The 19010-nt window shown below is 48.2% G+C and overlaps 1 protein-coding gene and 1 pseudogene across 2 annotated transcripts; one reads left to right on the top strand and one right to left on the bottom strand.

Annotated features, from left to right (window-relative positions):
- The first annotated feature begins 1394 nt into the window (after positions 1 to 1394).
- Positions 1395 to 2519, top strand: LOC123928855 (annotated as a pseudogene).
- A 1959-nt stretch (positions 2520 to 4478) lies between these two features.
- PLD6 (phospholipase D family member 6) lies at positions 4479 to 17762 on the bottom strand. 2 transcript variants are annotated; one of them, XM_045983889.1, is made up of 2 exons: positions 9409 to 9887; positions 4479 to 6769 (listed from the first exon to the last, which is right to left on the bottom strand). In XM_045983889.1, exons 1-2 carry the CDS (start codon positions 9848 to 9850, stop codon positions 6522 to 6524), a joined length of 690 nt encoding a protein of 229 aa, XP_045839845.1. In that variant the 5' UTR covers positions 9851 to 9887; the 3' UTR covers positions 4479 to 6521. The 2 variants fall into 2 exon arrangements, 1 of the variants encoding a protein (XP_045839845.1); XR_006815831.1 differs by lacking the exon at positions 9409 to 9887 and adding an exon at positions 17194 to 17762 and having other exon boundaries at positions 6654 to 6769.
- Between the last annotated feature and the right edge of the window lie 1248 nt (positions 17763 to 19010).

The raw sequence follows: 19010 nt of genomic DNA, 5'->3' as shown, positions 1-19010 counted from the left end.
GATTCTAGCCACGCAAGAAAAAGGAAAGACATCCATATTGGAAAGGAAGAAGTAAAACTGTATTTGTAGATGTCATGATCTTGTATATGGGAAACCCTAAGGAATCCATCCCCCCGCAAAATACCAATTAAAACTGATACCAGTTTTGCAATTTTGCAGGATACAAGATTCATATACAAAAATGAATTGTATTTACTAACAACCTGAGACACATTAAGAAAATTCCAATTGCAGTAAAATCAAAAAATAAAATACTTGGGAATCAATTTTTTTTAAAGATTTTAAAAATTTATTTATTCGACAAAGATTACAAGTAGGCAGAGAGGCAGGCAGAGAGAGGAGGAAGCAGGCTCCCCACGGAACTGAGAGCCCGATGTGGGGCTCGATCCCAGGACACCGGGACCATGACCCGAGCCGAAAGCAGAGGCTTTAACCCACTGAGCCACCCAGGCGCCCTGGGAGTCAATTTTTTTTTTTTTAAAGTAAGACATAGACACTGAAACTGTGAAAGACTATTTAAAGACGACGAATCCGGGGCGCCTGGGTGGCTCAGTGGGTTGGGCCGCTGCCTTCGGCTCGGGTCATGATCTCGGGGTCTTGAGATCGAGTCCCGCATCGGGCTCTCTGCTCAGCGGCGAGCCTGTTTCCCTCTCTCTCTCTCTGCCTGCCTGTCTACTTACTTGTGATCTCTCTGTCAAATAAAAAAATTAATTAAAAAATACTTAAAAAAAAAAAAAAGACAACGAATCCTATGTTCATGGATTGGAAAATGTGCTATTGTTAGAATGGTAATACTTCCCAACCTTGACCTACAGATTCAGCGCTATCCCTACCATATTCCCAGCTGCTTTTGCAAGATTCATATAGAAATGTAGCGACCCAGAACAGCCAAAACAATGTTGGAAAGGCTGAAGTTAAAGGACCTGCTTACTGGGTTTCAAAACTTGCCACACATGTTCGGTAGTCAAGATAGTGTGGTACTGGCATAGGAACTGACCTGCAGGTCAATGAACCATAATTAAGAATCCAGAAATAAGTGATTACATTTATGTAATCAATCGATTTTTGACAAGGGTGCCAAAACCATTCAACGAGGAAAGAATAGTCTTTTCAACAAATGGTGCGGAGACGACTAACTATTCACATGCAAAAGAATGCCGCCGAACCCCCTTCCTCACACCGTACACAAAAAGTAACTCGAAATAATTCACAGACCTAGCCCGGAAGTGGGCAGGCCCAGTGAGGGACAGGGATGAGAATGAGCATCAGGAGGACGTGGCACAGACAGCCATGTTGAGGCCTCGCCTTTCCATTATGCTGCCTTTCCCGCCACCACTGACCCCCAAGGATCATCTGCCCTTCAGTGCAGATAAAGAGCAAGTAGCAATTGGGCAGACAAGAATGGCATTGAAACATGTCCAGCAACGAGTGCTTTGGAGGATTTCAGAAAGTTTTTTTTTTAACATGACAGTGTTGAACGGAACTGCAAAATGAAATTTGCTGTCCACTTACCACCAAAGGCAGAAACTGGGAAATGCCTTAGTTCAGCTCAAGCAGAACCAAATTTTATATGAAAGTCTGTTTGTCATCAAGTGGCGGCAGAATGTGGCCTTGTCGGCACTGGCCCAGATACCAGCCCTCGTGGCTGCAATGCCCGGCCTGGGGCTCTGGCACTGGAGCTGGGCTCTGGGGGGTTGCCGCTGAGGAGCCTTGGAAAACCAGGGGCAGGATGCACTCTTCTGCAACCGAGGGGCTTCCCCGGCTCATAAATGCTAATTTTCCAGCGGACCCCCGAAGGAGGTCTATTTTTGGCTCCCCATCAGAGGCCATGGAGCTCTGATTTGTGCCTGGAGGAATCCTGGAAAGCAAATCTGTGTCAGCATTTGCTCCGGTTTGCACCACTGTGCTCTGACTTGAGGGAAGAAAAAGAGCCTCTAGTGGGTATTTGTGGACAAAGTGAACGGCTGGATGTACCACCTGATCAAGGAGAAGACTGGTTCCTTTCAGCCGGGCATTCACCGCCTGATAACCTCCTCGCCGTCTGTTGTTTCTGATTACAAGAGGGTTACGATCATAGGTGCTATTTCACTGCACATCACACATCCTGCATGATTACAAGAATGCGTGAAAAACTCCAGGTAAGAGAATTTCTTCAGAATTACAAAATTGTTATGAACAGAACTGCGGGGGGAAAGGATTTGAAAGCACTGGATTGCAGTGCTAAAAGTGCATAGTTGAATCATAATTGGGTCACTTTCTGAATCTCTAAAATCTGAGAAAAAAAAGTTTCATAGGCTGACACATAAGAGCTAAGAGTTTAAGACTCAGAAAGAAACACAGAAGCCAATCTTTGTTACTTTGGGCTATGCAAGTGTTCCTTAGATATGACACCAAAATACAAGCAGCAGAAATTTAAAAAAAACTGTCAAATTAAACTGTATAGAATTACTAACACATAGCTGCACACAATACCTAAGAAAGTGAAAAGACTACCTAAAGAATGGGAGAAAATCTTTGCAAATCATATGTCTGGGGGCGCCTGGGTGGCTCAGTTGGTTAAGCGTCTGCCTTCAGCTCGGGTCATGATCCCAGGATCATGGATCAAGCCCGCATCAGGCTTTCTGCTCAGTGGGGAGCCTGCTTGTGTCTCTCGCTATGTCAAATAAATAAAATCTTTAAAAAAAAATCATATGTCTGATAAGGGACTCGAGTCCAAAATACGAAAAGAGTTCTTATAATTCTTATAATTCATAAGTCAAAAGTTGTAACTTCTAATTCAACAATAAAAAAGCAACCCAATTTTTTAAAAAGTGGGCAAAGGACTTGAATAGACATTTCTCCAAAGACAACATATAAGTGACAAGTACATGAGGAGACACTCGACATCCTTAGTCATCAGGAAAACGCAAGTCAAAACCACAAGACACTACCTCACACAGGTCGGCTCTTATTTAAAAACTCAGTGGTAGGGGCACCTGGGTGGCTCGGTGGGTTAAAGCCCAGGGTCCTGGGATCAAGCCCCGCAACAGGCTCTCTGCTCAGTGGGGAGCCTGCTTCCTCCTCTCTCTCTGCCTGCCTCTCTGCCTACTTGTGATCTCTGTCAAATAAATAAATAAAATCTTAAAAAAAAAAGTCATTGGTAGTTTTTTGTTGGCAGGGATGCAGAGAAGGAACCCCCAGACTTTGCTGGTTGGAATGTAAAATGGTGCAGTCACTTTGGAAAAGTCTGGCAGGTTCTCAGTAGAGTCCTGGGACCCTAAACTTCTACTCCAAGGCATACACTCAAGAGAAATGAAAACGTGCTTCCACATGAACGCTTACATGTGAATGTTTCCTTTACGTGTAACAGTGGAAACCACTGAAATGTCCATCAGTTGATGAATGGGTTCCAAACACGTGGTCTATCCACACGACAGTCTTATTCAGCTACAAGAAGTGAATACTGACACGTGTTGCAACAGGGACAGCCCTCAAAAACACGCTGGGGCGCCTGGATGGCTTGGTCAGTTAAGCATCTGCCTTTGGCTCAGGTCATGATCCCAGGGTCCTGGGGTCGGCTCCCTGCTCAGCACGGGGGAGGCTGCTTCTCCCTCTGCCTGCTGCTGCTCCTGCTTGTGCTCTGTCATATAATTTTTTTTTTTTTTTTTTTTTTTGCCTACTAAATGAAACAAGGCAGGTGCAAAATGCCACAAACTGTAGGATTCTAGGTATATGAAATGTCCACAGGAGGAAAATCCAGAGAGACAGGAAGTAAGGCAGTGGTTGCCAGGGTCTGGGAGTGGGAGAGAATGAAGTACTGCTCTTGGGACATGATTTCTTTCTGGGGTGATGAAAATGCTCTCAAATCAGAGTGGTGCATACTTTACATGGGTGCATCATAGGATATATGAATCCCAATGAAGTCTTTTCAAAAATGCAATCAGTTGCTTTAAAAAAAAAAAAGAACCAATATGTGCTTTATTTTTTTTTTTTAGATGTATTTATTTATTTATTTGACAGACAGAGATCACAAGTAAGCAGAGAGGCAGGCAGAGAGAGAGGAGGAAGCAGGCTCCCTGCTGAGCAGAGAGCCCGACGGGGCTCAATCCCAGGACTCTGGGATCACGACCTGAGCTGAAGGCAGAGGCTTTAACCCACTGAGCCACCCAGGTGCCCCCAATATGTGCTTTAAATTACAATACAGATGCATGGGTTCACTCAAACCCTCCCAGGGGGTTTGACACTTGGGGGCAGGAGGTCACGACCACACACTACTCCCACGACAGTGGTTTTCAATCACAAGCGTTGCAAGAAGTTTTATCTTAACTCCAATTCTTTTCCAACCAATTAACTACCACCTGAAACTTGCGAGATTTAATATCCCGCTGCTAAAATAATGAAGATAGCAATATAAATGAAACTATTAAAAAATATTACGAGATGAGATCATTTTGGAATTCTGAAAACGTTTCATCCAGGTGGCTCAGCTAGGTCACCTCTGCACCCAGTACTAACGTGTGTCCGCCTGGCCTGGCCAGAAAGGGCTGCAGTCACAGCAGACGCAGACTCAGCAGGGACAGCGGGTTGCCTGTGTGCCCACCGTCACAGGGTGGAGGGGAAAACGCTAGAAAGCCCGCCACCAGCAGCAGGGACATGTTGGAAAATGCTTCCTGTTTTCTTGTTGGCTGGCTGGCTGGATCAGGAGAAAGCGTGCACACAGTGCCACACTACCACACAAATGATGCAGTCGCATTTCCCACACGGGGGACATCGCAGGGGCGAGCAGGCCCGCAGTGCAGTGGCTACGCCCCACCCTGGGAAAAGTACCTGCCTTACCTGTGGAAAAGACAAGTTCCCCCCAGTAGCACGTTCGGGTCTGGCTCCTGTTGGCGGCTCCCATCATGACCGACAGCTCGGAAACAGCTCCATGTCATCCACCCCCCCCCAAAATGTTACTTAATAAAAAGCACCCACTATCTGAGCAAAGGCAAAGCAACACCCAGAACTACCATTCCAGAACAAGAACATATTTATTTAAGTGTGCCAGAAGTCCAGGACAACCCGGCTTCATCATTCTGAACACAGGCTACAACTTCTGCTCTCCCTTCAGAACACACAGTGCAGGAAAAGACAGGTGAAAAAGCATGTTCAGTGTACAAGCATTTCTCATTTCCGACCTATGTATTTTATAGCTTCAATGACATCAGAAAAATTAACTTGAGGTTTACTTGCCCAACACAGCACGTCACAGATCGCTTTAGACGGGCAACCACACGCAGCGTGACCGCTCTGTGTGGGCGGCTCGGTGGGCGGGCAGGCCTGAGCATACCAGGAGTTGTCAGGACAAGTCATGCAGCGTATCACTGACACAAACGTTAAGATGGCAAAACCATCAGGGGCCACTTGAGCTACCTATAAATAAAGGTACATGTTACAAAAAAAAAAAAAAAAAATCTAACTTTTCACAAATGTCCATAAGGTAGCTATTCTCCTAATTACCAGCGAGAGCGAATCCCAGAGCCGACAGTAAGAATACATCTGTGGGGCGCCGCAGCCCAACAATGGCCTCCCTCCTAGTTAACTCCTCCAGATGGTCAGGTAACTCATAATTACGCTGAGCCAAAACTGCCAATGAGCCAAGTTCATGGGTATTACACTGAAGGTAACTTCTAAGCACACAAAATCAACTTGAATATGAGAATGTTAACAATTAAAGGCATAAGGAAAGGAAAGAGAAGCAGCTTCTGGTCACTCGCAGTCTTCGCTGGCAGACCTTGCGCTTGACCGCAAAGAGCAGAGAGGGGAAGCAGCGGAGCATGAACATCTTCACGTGTTATTTGTTGTAAAAGGTCATCATGCAAGGAGACCCGGGTAAGAGCACCACCTGCCTTCCGCGGGGGGCCAGCGATGCTCACGAGGGGGCCTGGAAGGCAGCTCCCCGATCCTGCCCCACACCTCTCTCTCCTCCTGCCGTTTTTCCTCCCTGACCTCTCCCCTTTCCCTCTGCAGACTCAAAACCGCCGAGAAGCCCGGAGGAGCTGGTGAGCTGACACGAGGAGCCTGCAACCTCTGGCCAACGCCAGGGCCCATGGGTGCCTATGGGAGCGGGCGGGCACCAAGAGAAGCAGAAAGCATTCCGGAGCCACTGGCAGGGGTGCTGCCAGGGTTGGCCAAAGCACGAGAGTCTCTAGAATCAGGCTGGGGGTCAGCTTGCATGCTGGGTGGGAGCCGGCAAGGTGCAGCTGCAGGGCCCCGGGGCAGGAAACAAGGGGGCCCGTGACAACCCATTGGTGTTGCAGGGATGTCCCTGTGCTTTGTCACCCCAAACCTCGAGATCGCTTTAGTGCCGTGCGGACGAGAACGGAGGGTGCGCGGCGGCTTCCTGAGATGTCGCTCAGGGGCTGTAGCTCTGGGCACAACCCAGGCCAGTCTGGAGCTCCAATCTCCGCAGCTTTGGTCTGCTTTCCACTCCGGGGACCAAAAGTTTTGATACTGGACAGCTCTCGTCCCCCAACTCCGCAGACAGAGGAGAGAGCACAGCTTCAGTGACTCTGCTTCTTTTGTGGGAAAAAGGTGTACTTGGTCGGATTAAACTCTTCCCAAATACGCTCGAATTCTTCCAGGAAAAGCCTCACGTACTCCTCATCCTCCATAATCAGGACGTTCTCTCTGTTGTTCTGAATGGCTTGTGTGGTCCAGTTGAGAGAGCCGGTGATCAGCACCTTCTTGTCCACGATGGCGAACTTGTGATGCATGTAGCCCAGGTCCTGGTCGTGTCGCACCTGGATGCCTGCAGAAAGGGCCAGTCAGCCTTTGCCACTGCCCCCCCTACCCCCGCGCCCACCCTCGCTTGCGGCTACAATTCTGCCTGTTTGCTTCTCATCTGGCAGGAAACGGGAAGCTGGTCCCCCTCTGGCAGGTGGTGGGGGCAGCGCCAGATGGGACCAGCAGAGGAGGGAGCGCCTAGGGGACAGGAGGAGGGGACACACACAGACACGCACATACTGATTTCACACAACCCGCCTTCCTGTGCAGGCGACCCTGCCCGCACCCAGCTCTGCAATCTGGGGGAGGTCTGCCCACCCACACTGCTCCAGTATGAAGCAGCCAGCACAGTCCTGTTGGTTTCAGGGACGAGCCGGCTCTGAATCCTGCCAGGGCAACCAGAACAACCACCGGGGTGGGGGGGGCTTTCCTGCCTTCGAGCTCCCATCCTGCCCACCCCAGGGACCAGAACACGCCAGGAAACACCATGCACGCCAGGACTGCACCCCGCTGCGGACTGCACCCCCCTGGGGAGGGGGTGAGCCTGAAGCAGGAGGACCGCAGGAGAAGCCAGGCCCTGGGTGCTTCAGGTGAGGAAGTTCAGCGGCACCGGGCCTACCTGCCAAGAAAACAGGTTCTCCCTGGCTTTGCCTCTGTGGCTCATTGAAAAGCCAGTAATGGCTGCCTTTTGTTTTCCCATTTGTCTCTCCCCTATGTTTTCAGCCTCCCCTAGGGCAGGACCTGTCTGTCCATCCCTCTCTGCATGGACCCTGGCTTTGCCTCTGTGGCTCACTGAAAAGCCAGTAATGGCTGCCTTTCGTTTTCCCATTTGTCTCTCCCCTATGTTTTCAGCCTCCCCTAGGGCAGGACCTGTCTGTCCATCCCTCTCTGCATGGACCCTGGAGTCATGCCATTCTCACTGACAAGCTACCGGCTCAGTGAATGAGACCATTAGAAACGGGACTTAAAAGAACAGTTTAAAAAAGGCTGCTTTGCAGCGGGGTCACCAGACTTCACAAATAAAATAAATAAAAATAAAATAAACAAAAATACAAGATGTCCAAATTAGGATGGGATATCAGATGAACGAATAATTTTTTGAAAATAACTATGTCCCATGCAATATTTGGGACGTACACTAAAAATTATTCATGGGCGCCTGGGTGGCTCAGTGGGTTAAGCCGCTGCCTTCGGCTCGGGTCATGATCTCAGGGTCCTGGGATCAAGTCCCACATCGGGCTCTCTGCTCCGCGGGGAGCCTGCTTCCCTCTCTCTCTCTCTGCCTGCCTCTCTGTCTACTTGTGATCTCTCTCTGTCAAATAAATAAATAAAATCTTTAAAAAAAATTATTCATGGCTTATCTGAACTTGAAATTTACCCAGCAGCCCTGCCTTGAAACCCTCCTATCCCAGAGGACCCGGACACCATTTCTCACAGCCTCTAACTGACCCACCACCAAATCCTATCAGCTCTACCTTCAAAACGGATCTTAATCTGACCATTTTTGGGGCGCCTGGGTGGTTCAGTCGCTCAAGTGCCCGACTCTTGATTTTGGCTCAGGTCACGATCTCAGGGTTGTGGGATCAAGCCTGTGTCAGGCTCCAGACTGGGCTTAGAGCTTACTAAGCTCTTTCCTTCTGCCCGCCCCCCCCCCCACATCTGACCATTTCTGCCCCCCTGCAAATTACCATAGGCTCTCCCATCCAGTGGGACACCCAGAACACAATGTTACACTGAAGCTGAGGAGGCAATACAGAACTCACGGGTAGGCCCCGGGTCTGAATTTAGACCCTCTTCAAAATCATTCCTGGTTCGCACTTCATCTGCCCCCACCCCAGAGGGAAAGAAAGGCCAGTCAGAGGTGTATGTCACCCCCGTTTTTTGCAGCTCGAGGAACAAGTTAACTGTTCACCAGCTAAACATTTTAACTGCATATTATTATTTAATTATAATTTAATTTAATTATTTAACTTTTTAGCATTTTATTTTTATTCACTTCAAAAGCTTAGCATGAAATTCACTAGTGCACTTAAAATGAAATGCCTTTTTCCTCCTGTAGCTCCTCATTGTATTAGCTCAATCATTGCCGTCTTGGGGCACCTGTTCCCAAGCACACAGTCACTGAGAATGGGCTAATGGGCAGGCTTGACCCTTCATCTCCCCAGGACCGTTGTGCTAGGCCACTGTCATTTCAGTCTGCAACATTCAGAAACAGCTGGCCGGCTGCATGCCCAGCTCTGGCCGACATTGGCTTTCCCCAGTGTTCCAAGGCCAACATGGATCATGAGAATGTGGCGAATCAAAGGAGCGTCGTGGCTTCCCCAGTGTCACTGGGCAGGCCCCCAGCCTCTGAGAACGCCCCAGCTCTTCCTCCACTTGCTGGGGAACAACACACTCAGATATCCGCAGCACAGAAGCACAACCACGGGGCTAGGGCAGGTGCTCTCTCCGGATGGCCCTGGAGTCCCTCCAGGGTAGAACCAGCCCTACCTCACAAGGCCACCATGGGACATGAAAGGGTCTCACCCATCCTCAGACCCCTGTAGTATCCGCCTTTGACACTGCCCCCTGGGTCAGGTCACGTGCCAGGTGGGGTGTGCTCCCCAGAGGGCTCCGCGAACCTGAGCTCCAAGCTTGGGTCTCAGCCTCTACGTCCTGGCCTACCTGCCTTTCGGAGCAGGCCGATCTGCGAGCCGTTGAGAGCCATGTAGTCACAGTCGGTGATGACCCGGATGCGCACCCCGCGCTGGTGCAGCAGCTGCACCGCACGACCCAACTGCGGGCTGGAGAAGGCAAAGAGGCAGAGCTCCAGGCTGGCGCGGGCAGCCAACAGGGCGCGCAGCAGGCGGCTGAGCGAGCTCTCGCCATGGGGCAGGCTGCAGGGGCAGCCTGCTGGAGGCCCCGACCGCCCCTCACCGGGCGCCTGCAGCAGGGCCTCGGTGCAGGTCACCTGCGATGGGAAGAAGAGCACCTCGCGCCGAAGCGGCCTTCGCCGCTCTTGCCGGCGCCCGGCCCGCAGCCAGTGCAGCACGGAGGGCAGCGCCTCCAGGGCCAGCGCCAGACCCAAGGTCGCCACGGCCACCACCTGCCAACGTAACCGCTCCATTCCGCCTCGGCCCGTGGCCCACCGTGCCTGCACTTCCCCGACCACGGGCACCCGCCGCCCCCCACCAACCGCTGCCCCACACGCCGACTTCCCCGCCAGCCACGTACGTGCGACGCCTTCCAACGCATGCCACCCACCACGCATGCGTGTCCGGAGCGCTGTACATCCACCTCCCTGCCCACCGCGCCTGCGCAGGCCCCAGGCACGTGGGCCCGCTGTCCAAGCACCGCCCACTGGGCCTGCGCACTAGCCAGTCACGTGCACCCGATCTTCCCCTCTCTCCCCCCAGCATACACCACCCACCGGGCCTGCGCATGCCTCCCGTTTGCGCCTGCGTGCTCTGGGCCTACAGTCAACGACCCCCCCCCCCCCCCCCCCCACTGCATCAGCGTGCGTGCTGGTCACGTACACCAGGCCCTGCCCTCCCAGCCCCGCTGAGATCTGTGCACCTCGCCATCGCCTTGACACCGCCCGCGGGGCCTGCGACAACCCACACCCTCTTCCCTTTGTGGGGTCGTAGTGCAGGGCTGACCTCACAGTTCACACTTCCCGTTGCTTTGGGCACACCGAGGCAAGGCTGACAGAAAAGCCAGGAAACACACTGAGAATGTCAAATAAAGAACACTTAGCCTGTGGCAGGGTTTGAACCCAAAGTGTCACAGGCCGTGGTGTGATGGGGACGGCCTAAGTCCCGCGTTAGGCCCCTTGTATTTCTACTGCCTCTCCCAGTACCAACTTGTTAAGTGAAGATGCCCGTTCTGCTTGAGGCATAAACATAGTGAAACCTGGGAAGTCCTTGGTCCTGTCTTAGCAAGCACCAGGCCCACGGTGTGTCACTTGAGAGGGACTATGCCTTTTCACAGAGAGAGAAAAGAGAGTAGAAAGAGTAAGATTTTTTTTTCTTTCCTGGATCTTGGTTAGGAATTTCCGTGGTTCATTTGAAGACTATTTGTGGTCTTTGAAAGGAAATGATTATCAGAGAAGCAATTATCATACGCTCTCTCTGATATGAGGAATTTGAGAGGCAGGGCTAGGGTTCATGGGGAGAGGGGAGGGAAAAAACAAGATGGGGCTGGAGAGGGAGACAAATATAAGAGACTCTTAATCCCACAAAACAAACTGAGGGCTGCTGGGGGCAGGAGGCAGGGAGGGAGAGGGTGGCTGGGTGATGGACATGGGGGAGGGTATGTGCTATGGTGAGTGCTGTGAACTGTTTAAGACTGATGATCCACAGACCTATACTCCTGAAACAAATAATATATTATATGTTAATAAAAAAGAAAAAGAATTGTGAAGTGATATTAGATATCCTACCACTTGAAATGTGCTAATGATATCTTTCACAAGAAGATGATGGTAGTTGAAGTCCATTTAGCAGCCAGACAGCTGTCTGATTAGTTTTACCCCCCTCCTTCATTTACCCTCCCTCCTAAGTTTGATAGAATCTTATTAACATGGTATCAGGGAATTTGGAGAATTTTTGTTTATCTCATCTCCTAGAATTCGAACGAAATGTTTGGCAGAGTTCAATTTTTATTGGAAATGAAACTGACGCTACTTCAATTTTCTGAGGATTTTTATTTCATGGACAGTGAATTACTGAGTGTCCTGGACTGGCATGATTGTCAAAAGAAGCTCAGCTGCTGCACTCCCATGAGGTGTGCTCTCATGCTTCCTTGTTTCAGTTTATTTTTTGAAGGAAAGAATATATCCACTATCAATATCTACATTATTTATATATTGTTAGTTAAATAAAGAGGCCTGACTGAAGTGGCTCTAATACCTTGGTGGCCTATATAAGCAGCCCAAAATCTAACCCAGAACCCAAGCAACCCAGAATCCAAGTCAAACTGGAAACACAGAAGCCAGAGGCAATGCCCTTGAATCCAAGAAAATGAAATTTAATAGCAACTGATCACAAACCACCAACTAGACTTTCCTGAACAAGGCAACCACCAAATCAAATAGTCCTAAAATCATCCTTATTAAACTATACGAGTTCATTTTCTCTTTCATACAATAGTCTTCAAAAATAAAAATGCTCCTTCAGGATCCCCACTCTGTAGAAAGCCTGCTTCTCCCTTTCCCCTGCCGTGTTCCCTCTCTCTGTCTCTCTCTGTCAAATAAATAAATAAATAAATAAAACCTTAAAGAAAAAAAAAAAAAAGAAAGGAAATGATAACTCCTCTGCCATCTCCTCCTTATAACTGGTTCTCCATGACTTCCCTCTGTTAAATACAGACCCTCAGATTGTGGGAGAAAGAGTGACTTTGGAAAATCATGTTTTGACTGGAAACTATAAGGCTAAACACAAAGGGGACTGGACATAAACACTCTACTCTACTTGGTACATTTCTTTCCCAAGGAGGGAACTGCTTACATGCCCACTGGGGATGACTGGGTGAGTAAATGCTTGTCCAATAGTAGGAGCCAGGGTTTGCTCTGTTGGATGGGGTAAGAAGAAGTCAGATCCCTGTGGTACTGGACTGGAGTCAGAGATACCACAGTGAGGTCATGGGCAGCTTAGGATGTATATTACTATACATCATATGTCAGTTTTGACATACATATATCACATACCTCAGTCTCCCAAGAGGCCTGGATGCAATGAGACCCCCGGAGCAGTGAGCATCCATTGTCCCCAGACCTCAGTTTCTAAACACTGTTGTTCAATAAAAGGAACCTGGACTCGTTGAAGACATAACTGATTCTAGGATTGGGCAGGGAACTCGTAAGCCATATTTTAGGCATCTTGTATTACCAGAAAGTAAGGATGTGGACATGGCAGCATGGCCAAAGGACACAGGAGGAAACCTGAAAGAACCCTCAGTGGCCAAAACTGGAGCAGTTTGAGAAACAAAGTAAATGATGCAGTGTTGGATTATAACCCAAGTATCAGATGAATATTCATGATTCCATACTGAAATTTAGAAATGACCGAAGAAAGAAACAAAAGAGAAGATACAAGTCTTCACAGAAGAATTCTGAATAGTATATGTAGATATTCCCTGCCACGGGAGGGAGAACGAAATCTCCCTGCCCCTTTGAAGGTGGCCTAGACTTAGTGACTACAGTAGGGGAAGGAGAAAAATAAAGTTTACATGGAGAAACCTAGTAAACACCAACTTAACCAAGTGATCATTGACATCACCAGAGATGTGTAAATGTTATGTACCCCTGATATGATATTTGTTAAAAGATTTTATATATTTACTTGACAGAGATCACAAGGAGGCAGAGAGGCAGGCAGAGAAAGAGAGGGAGAAGCAGGCTCCCCACTGAGCAGAGAGCCCAGTGTGGGGCTCAATCCCAGGACTCCCAGACCATGACCTGAGCCGAAGGCAGAGGCTATAACCCACGGAGCCACCCAGGAACCCCTGATATGATATTTTTAAAAGATGTATTTATTTTATTTTTTTAAGGGAGAGAGCATGGCGAAGGGCAGAAGGAAAGAATGTCAAGCAGACTCCCTGCTGAGCACACAGCCTGATGTGGGGCTCAATCCCATGCCCCCAGGATCATGACCTGAGCCAAAATCAAGAGTCAGTCACTCAACAGACTGAGCCACCCAGGCACATGATATGACTGATGAGAAGGACACTTCATCTCTGTTGGTGGCCTTTCCCAAAGCTCCTAAACCCAGTTCAAACCTGAGCAAAAAACATCAGAAATCCAGACTGAAGGGCATGCTGTCACACGCCACAGGATATCTGGCTGAGGACATGGAAAAAAGCAAGAACTTAGAAACTGTAAAACAGACCAGCAGAGACTGGTGTGCCCTGGACTGGATCCTGAAACAGAAAGTGGAGGTTACTGGGAAAAATGGTGAAATCGAAATAAAGTCTGGAGTTTAATTGATAGTAATACACCAGGGTCTGCTTCTTCACCTCGACAAACGTATGACAGCAGTGTAAGACTAACAGGGAAACTGGAGAAGAGTAGACGGGAACTCTCTGTGCTGCCTTTGAAACTTTTCAGCAAATCTGAAATCATTCCAAATTAAAAGTTCATTAAAAATATCAAACTTACGGGGCGCCTGAGTGGCTCAGTGGGTTAAAGCCTCTGCCTTCGGCTCGGGTCATGATCCCAGGGCCCTGGGATCGAGCCCCATATTGGGCTCTCTGCTCAGCAGGGAGCCTGCTTCCTCCTCTCTCTCTCTCTGCCTGCCTCTCTGCCTACTTGTGATCTCTTATCTGTCAAATAAAAAAAAATATCAAACTTACGCCTTCCATCTGATCCAGCTATCCCACTCCTAAATCTCACTCAAGAGAAATGAAAGCATGTGTCTATGTATCTACACAAAGACTTGAACTCACATGTTCCCAGCAGGTTTGTGAGTAATAGCCCAAGCCTAGACACAACACCAGCGTCCATCACCAGATAAACAACCAAACCTTCACCCATCTATACATTGGAAGACTATTTATCAGTAAGAATAAATATAAACCAATATAAATGACCACATGGGTGAATTCCAATAAGGTTGAGTGAAAAAAGACACAAAAGCGTATGTACCGTATGGTTCCACGACAAGCAATTCTAGGAAAGGCCAATTAGACAGTAAGTAAATCTGTGGTTGCCTGGAGATGGTGGGAAGGGAAGGGGGTTGCCAAAGACACACACCATGATATGTTCGTTATCTTAGCGGTGATGTGCAGCTGCGTATGTCAAAACTTGTCAGACTGGATGGTTTCAATGCGTATAAATTACTGTATGCCAATTACACTTCAATAACACTGTTTTTTTTTGTTTTTTGCTTTTCTTTAAAATAGAGCTCCTGAGTTTAATTCTGGCTCCCCTACTTCCTAGCTGTATGACCAAGAGCAAACTGCTTTATCTCTTTGAGCCTCACTTTCTTCACCTGAAATGATAATACAGAATGAGAAGAGGGACTCCAGTTATGGCAGCATACAGAGGTAGTGAAGTCCTCTGGGTACACACAAAAAAATAAAAATAAAAAACAAACAAAAAAAAAATCCCAACACACACACACACACACACACACACACACACACACACACACACACACCCCACTGCTTCAGGGCACCAGAAATCCACCAAATGCAGACAACCAAATGAGAAGCATCATTTTTTAAAAACTGCTGCAGCTGAGGATAGGAGCAGCGGGAGTCCCTGGCCTTGTCGACTGAGGCTGCTCCCATCTCTTCACCCTCCCAGTTTGTCCGGCAAAAATGGTAGTCTTATCAATGTGGGACTGGCTCCAAAAACCTTTCATGTTTTTAGTTTTTCTGGCAAAAAGTGGTGGTTCAGTTGGGAATAAATGAACAAACAAATCTGCAGCCTTGCCAGCTTGACACTCCAGACCAGCTAGGAATAGGACAGCAAGATCCCAAAATGGAGAAAATCATAGAAAAGCTGACCTACATGCTCCACCCCTCCGTGGCTAACTGGGGAGCTGTGCAGGAATGGGAGAGGCCAGGGAAAAATGAGAGCCAATGGAGGCTTGAAAGGATTCCCAACCCACAAACAGGTTGGTCAGCAAAGGATGGGGAGTTTTATAGGCTCAAAGTATTTGGGTTCAACTTCTGCATAAATCACTGGCTGACTACCACATTAGGAAGACCCAGTGGTGACCTCTAAGAGTGAATAAAACTAAGACTTAAAAACAAAAACAAAAACAAAAAACAACTAAGCAGACATGCCCAATGCCACACTACAGAGGGAGAGACTCTACACGTTAAGTCCAGGCAAGTTTTCAAAGAAAAACAACCTTACAAAAATAAAATAGAATCCAGAATTGTTCTGCTATATTATCTAAGATGTTCAGTTTGCAACCAAAACTTAATAGACATGCAAAGCAACAGGAAAGTGTGATCAACATGCGGGGAACACAGCAGCCAATGCAAACTGACTCTGAGTGGACACAGGTGTTGGAAATAGTAGAAAAAACACTTCAAAGCATGTCTTATAAATAAGTTCAAAGAATCAAAGGAAAATATAACGATAATGAATCAATAGATACTCATTAGAGAAATAGAATCATTTTTAAAGTCTATGCAAACTGCCAGTTTCCTCAATTGTAACCAACAACTCTGGTGGGAAATGCTATAATGGGGAGGCAGGGACACCTGGTCAAGCATTGGACTCTTGGTTTCAGCTCAGGTCATGACCATGGGGTCATGGGATCGAAGCCTACACTGGGTTCCACACTGGGCATGGAGTCTGCTTAAGATTCTCTCCCTCCCTCTCCCTCTGGCCCTCTACTCGTGCACACAAGCTCTCTCTCTCTAAAAAAATTGAGAAAAAAATAATGGGGGAGGCTGTGCCTGTATGGGGACAGAGGGTGTATGGGAAATCTCTGTACCTTCCCCTCACTTTTGCAGTAAACCTAAGACTGTTCTTAAGAAATAAGTCTTGGGGCACCTGGGTGGCTCAGTCAGTTAAGTGTCTGACCTCAGCTCAGGTCCTGATCTTGAGGTCCTGGGATCACGTCCCACATCAGACTCTGTGCTCAGCATGGAGTCTGCTTGTCCCTCTTCCTCTTCCCTCCTTCTGCTCATGCTCTGTCTCTCAAATCAATAAATAAAATGTTAAAAATAATAAAGAAATTGTCTTTTACACCACGCACAAAATAAACTCAAAATGTATTAAAGACCTAAATGTGAGACCTGAAATGATAAAACTCCTAGAAGAGAATATAGGCAGTAATCTCTCTGACATCAGCTGTAACAACTTTTTTTCTAGATATGTATCCTCAGGCAAGGGAAACAAAAGCAAAAATTAACTATTGGAACTACACTTAAATAAAAAGCTTTTGCACAGGAAAGGAAGCCATGAACAAAATTAAAAGGCAATTTATTGAGTGGAAGAAGATATTTGCAAATAATATATCCAATAAGGAGTTATACCCAAATTCTACACCAAAAAAAAAAAAATAATAAATAAATAAAAATCTGTTTTGGGGCTCCTGGGTGGCTCAGTGGGTTAAAGCCTCTGCCTTCAGCTCAGATCATGATCCCAGGGTCCTAGGATTGAGCCCCGCATCAGGCTCTCTGCTCAGGAGGGAGCCTGCTTCTCTCTCTCTCTCTGCCTGCCTCTCTGCCTACTTGTGATCTCTGTCAAATAAATAAAATCTTTAAAAAAAAATCTGTTTTAAAAAATGGGCAGAGGACCTGTACAGACATTTTCCCAAAGGAGACATCCAGATGACCAACAGACACACGAAAGGATGCTCAACATCACTCAGCATCAGGGAAACGCAAAACAAAACCACAGTGAGATACCACCTCGCATCTATCGTAGTGGTTAAAACAAAAAAGACAAGAAATAACAAGTGTTGGTGAGGATGTGGGGAAAAAGGAGCCCTTGATCACTGTTAGTACCGAGAGGTCGGCCTGAAGGCCGGCGTCGCCGTCCTGTCGCCTCCGCGAGCCGGGTGTGCAGCGCGGTGCTTCCCAACGCATGCTCCCATGGGGCCAACGGACGCAGGCGTCAGGCTCTGGGGAGCGGGGCTGCTGTCCGAAGTCCTCCCGCGCCCTCAGAGCTAGACTGTGTGCTCTGCTGCGGGTCCCGCGTCACGGTCGGGGCAGGAGCCGCGTTGATGCCCTTGTGCAGGGCTTCCATGAGGCTGAGGGAAGCGGCCGCCTTCTCCGAAGGCCCCGGACGGAGGCCCGGCAGGCAGCCGGCCTTAGGCTTCCGCCCCCACCCGCCGGGGCGCCTCTCCCTCTCCCTCCGCCAAAGAGGCCTGCATGCGAGAGGCAGCTCGGCTTCAGCCTTGTTTCCTGGAGGTAAGGCTGTGGGGCTCACTAGAGGTTTCCAGGCGAAGCTTCGAGAAGGCTGCCTTCTCCGTGCCCCGACGTGAGTGGGGACGGTGTTGGCATTCCCCCCTGACTTGTTTGTCCCAGGGAGGTCGAGGGCCTGGACCTCGGGCGTTCCCACACACTCCGAGTCAGCCAACCGCTTCCCTGCCCCGGGAGAGGCGCTGCCCGGGAGAGGCGGTCCCCACAGGCCGGGCGCTCCCGCCTCAGTTCCACTTCCTCTCTCATCCACGTTTCTCTCGTCGCGGACGCCGTTCAGGGGAGGATTGATCTTCCGGGAGAGCACCTTTGCTCTGAATTCAGGGCCCCTCTGGCTCCTTCGGCTTCCAAGCCAGCTGCGGACGCCAGGGCGTTCAAGGAACTGGCAAGAAACCTATTCACAGGGGCGCCTGGGTGGCTCAGCGGTTGAAGCCTCCTGCCCTCTGCTCAGGTCATGATCCCGGGGTCCTGGGACCCAGCCCTGCTTCTGGCTCTCTGCTCACCGGGGAGCCTGTTTCCCCTCTCTCTCTGCTGCCTCTCTGCCTACTTCTCTGTCAAAGAAAGAAAATCTTTAAAAAAAATCTTTAAAAAAAAAATACAAAAACAACTCTAAATATTCTTGTTGTTCATTAGTCTCCATTTTATTTTTACTTATTTATTTACTTACTTATTTATTTTACTTATTTAATTTAAATTAAAAATTTAATTTAATTTAATTAAAAATGAATTTAAATTTAATTTAATTTAATTAAAAGAATTGGTTGATTGAGTGACCGATTTGACAGAAAGAGAGAGACAGTGAGAGAGGGAGCACAAGCAGGGGAAGTGGGAGAGGGAGAAGCAGGCTTCCTGCTGAGCGGGGAGCCCCAGGCAGGGCTTGGTCCCAGGACCCTGGCCTCAGGACCCCAGCAGAAAGCAGATGCTTAACAATGGAGCCACCCAGGTGCCCCACTCCATTACCTATTAAATAAGCTCTATTAAGCAACACTTTTTTGGGGTCTGCCTTATGTGTGTTAACACTAACACATTGTGTTTTCCTTTGCTCTTTTGTGATCACTGAGGATGTTATGAATCTTTTCATGTATTTATTGGCTGATGTTTTTCTCCTTGGGATATTTCTGTTCAAGTATTTTCATTGTTTTTAAGTTACCTACCTTTCTTTGTTGATTCATAGTTATCCTATCTATTTTTGTATACAGTTACTTAGCTGGTATATCGATAGAGCCTTTCATAGTTTCAGTCTTGTCATTTGTTGGGCAATTTTTTTTTTTTTTTTTTTAATCTTTGAATGAGTAGAGTGCAACTTGCCAACCTTTCTTATGCTTCATGTTTTTGGTGTCCTGTTCCACTAATCTCTGCCACCTCCCCCAGATCCTCAAAATGTTTTCCTATTTTATCTTCCA

This window comes from Meles meles, chromosome 18, assembly GCF_922984935.1.
Source record: "Meles meles chromosome 18, mMelMel3.1 paternal haplotype, whole genome shotgun sequence".
Taxonomy (NCBI): domain Eukaryota; kingdom Metazoa; phylum Chordata; class Mammalia; order Carnivora; family Mustelidae; genus Meles; species Meles meles.
This window is presented reverse-complemented; position numbering and strand designations above follow the sequence as displayed.

Bases quoted from the DNA above. Each gene is read 5' to 3' on its own strand.
- PLD6 (XM_045983889.1), bottom strand. From the start codon at position 9,850: ATGGAGCGGTTACGTTGGCAGGTGGTGGCCGTGGCGACCTTGGGTCTG. The intron at 6,770-9,408 runs GTAGGCCAGGAC...CCCTTTCTGCAG, and splicing joins CGGCCTGCTCCGAAAGGCAG to GCATCCAGGTGCGACACGAC.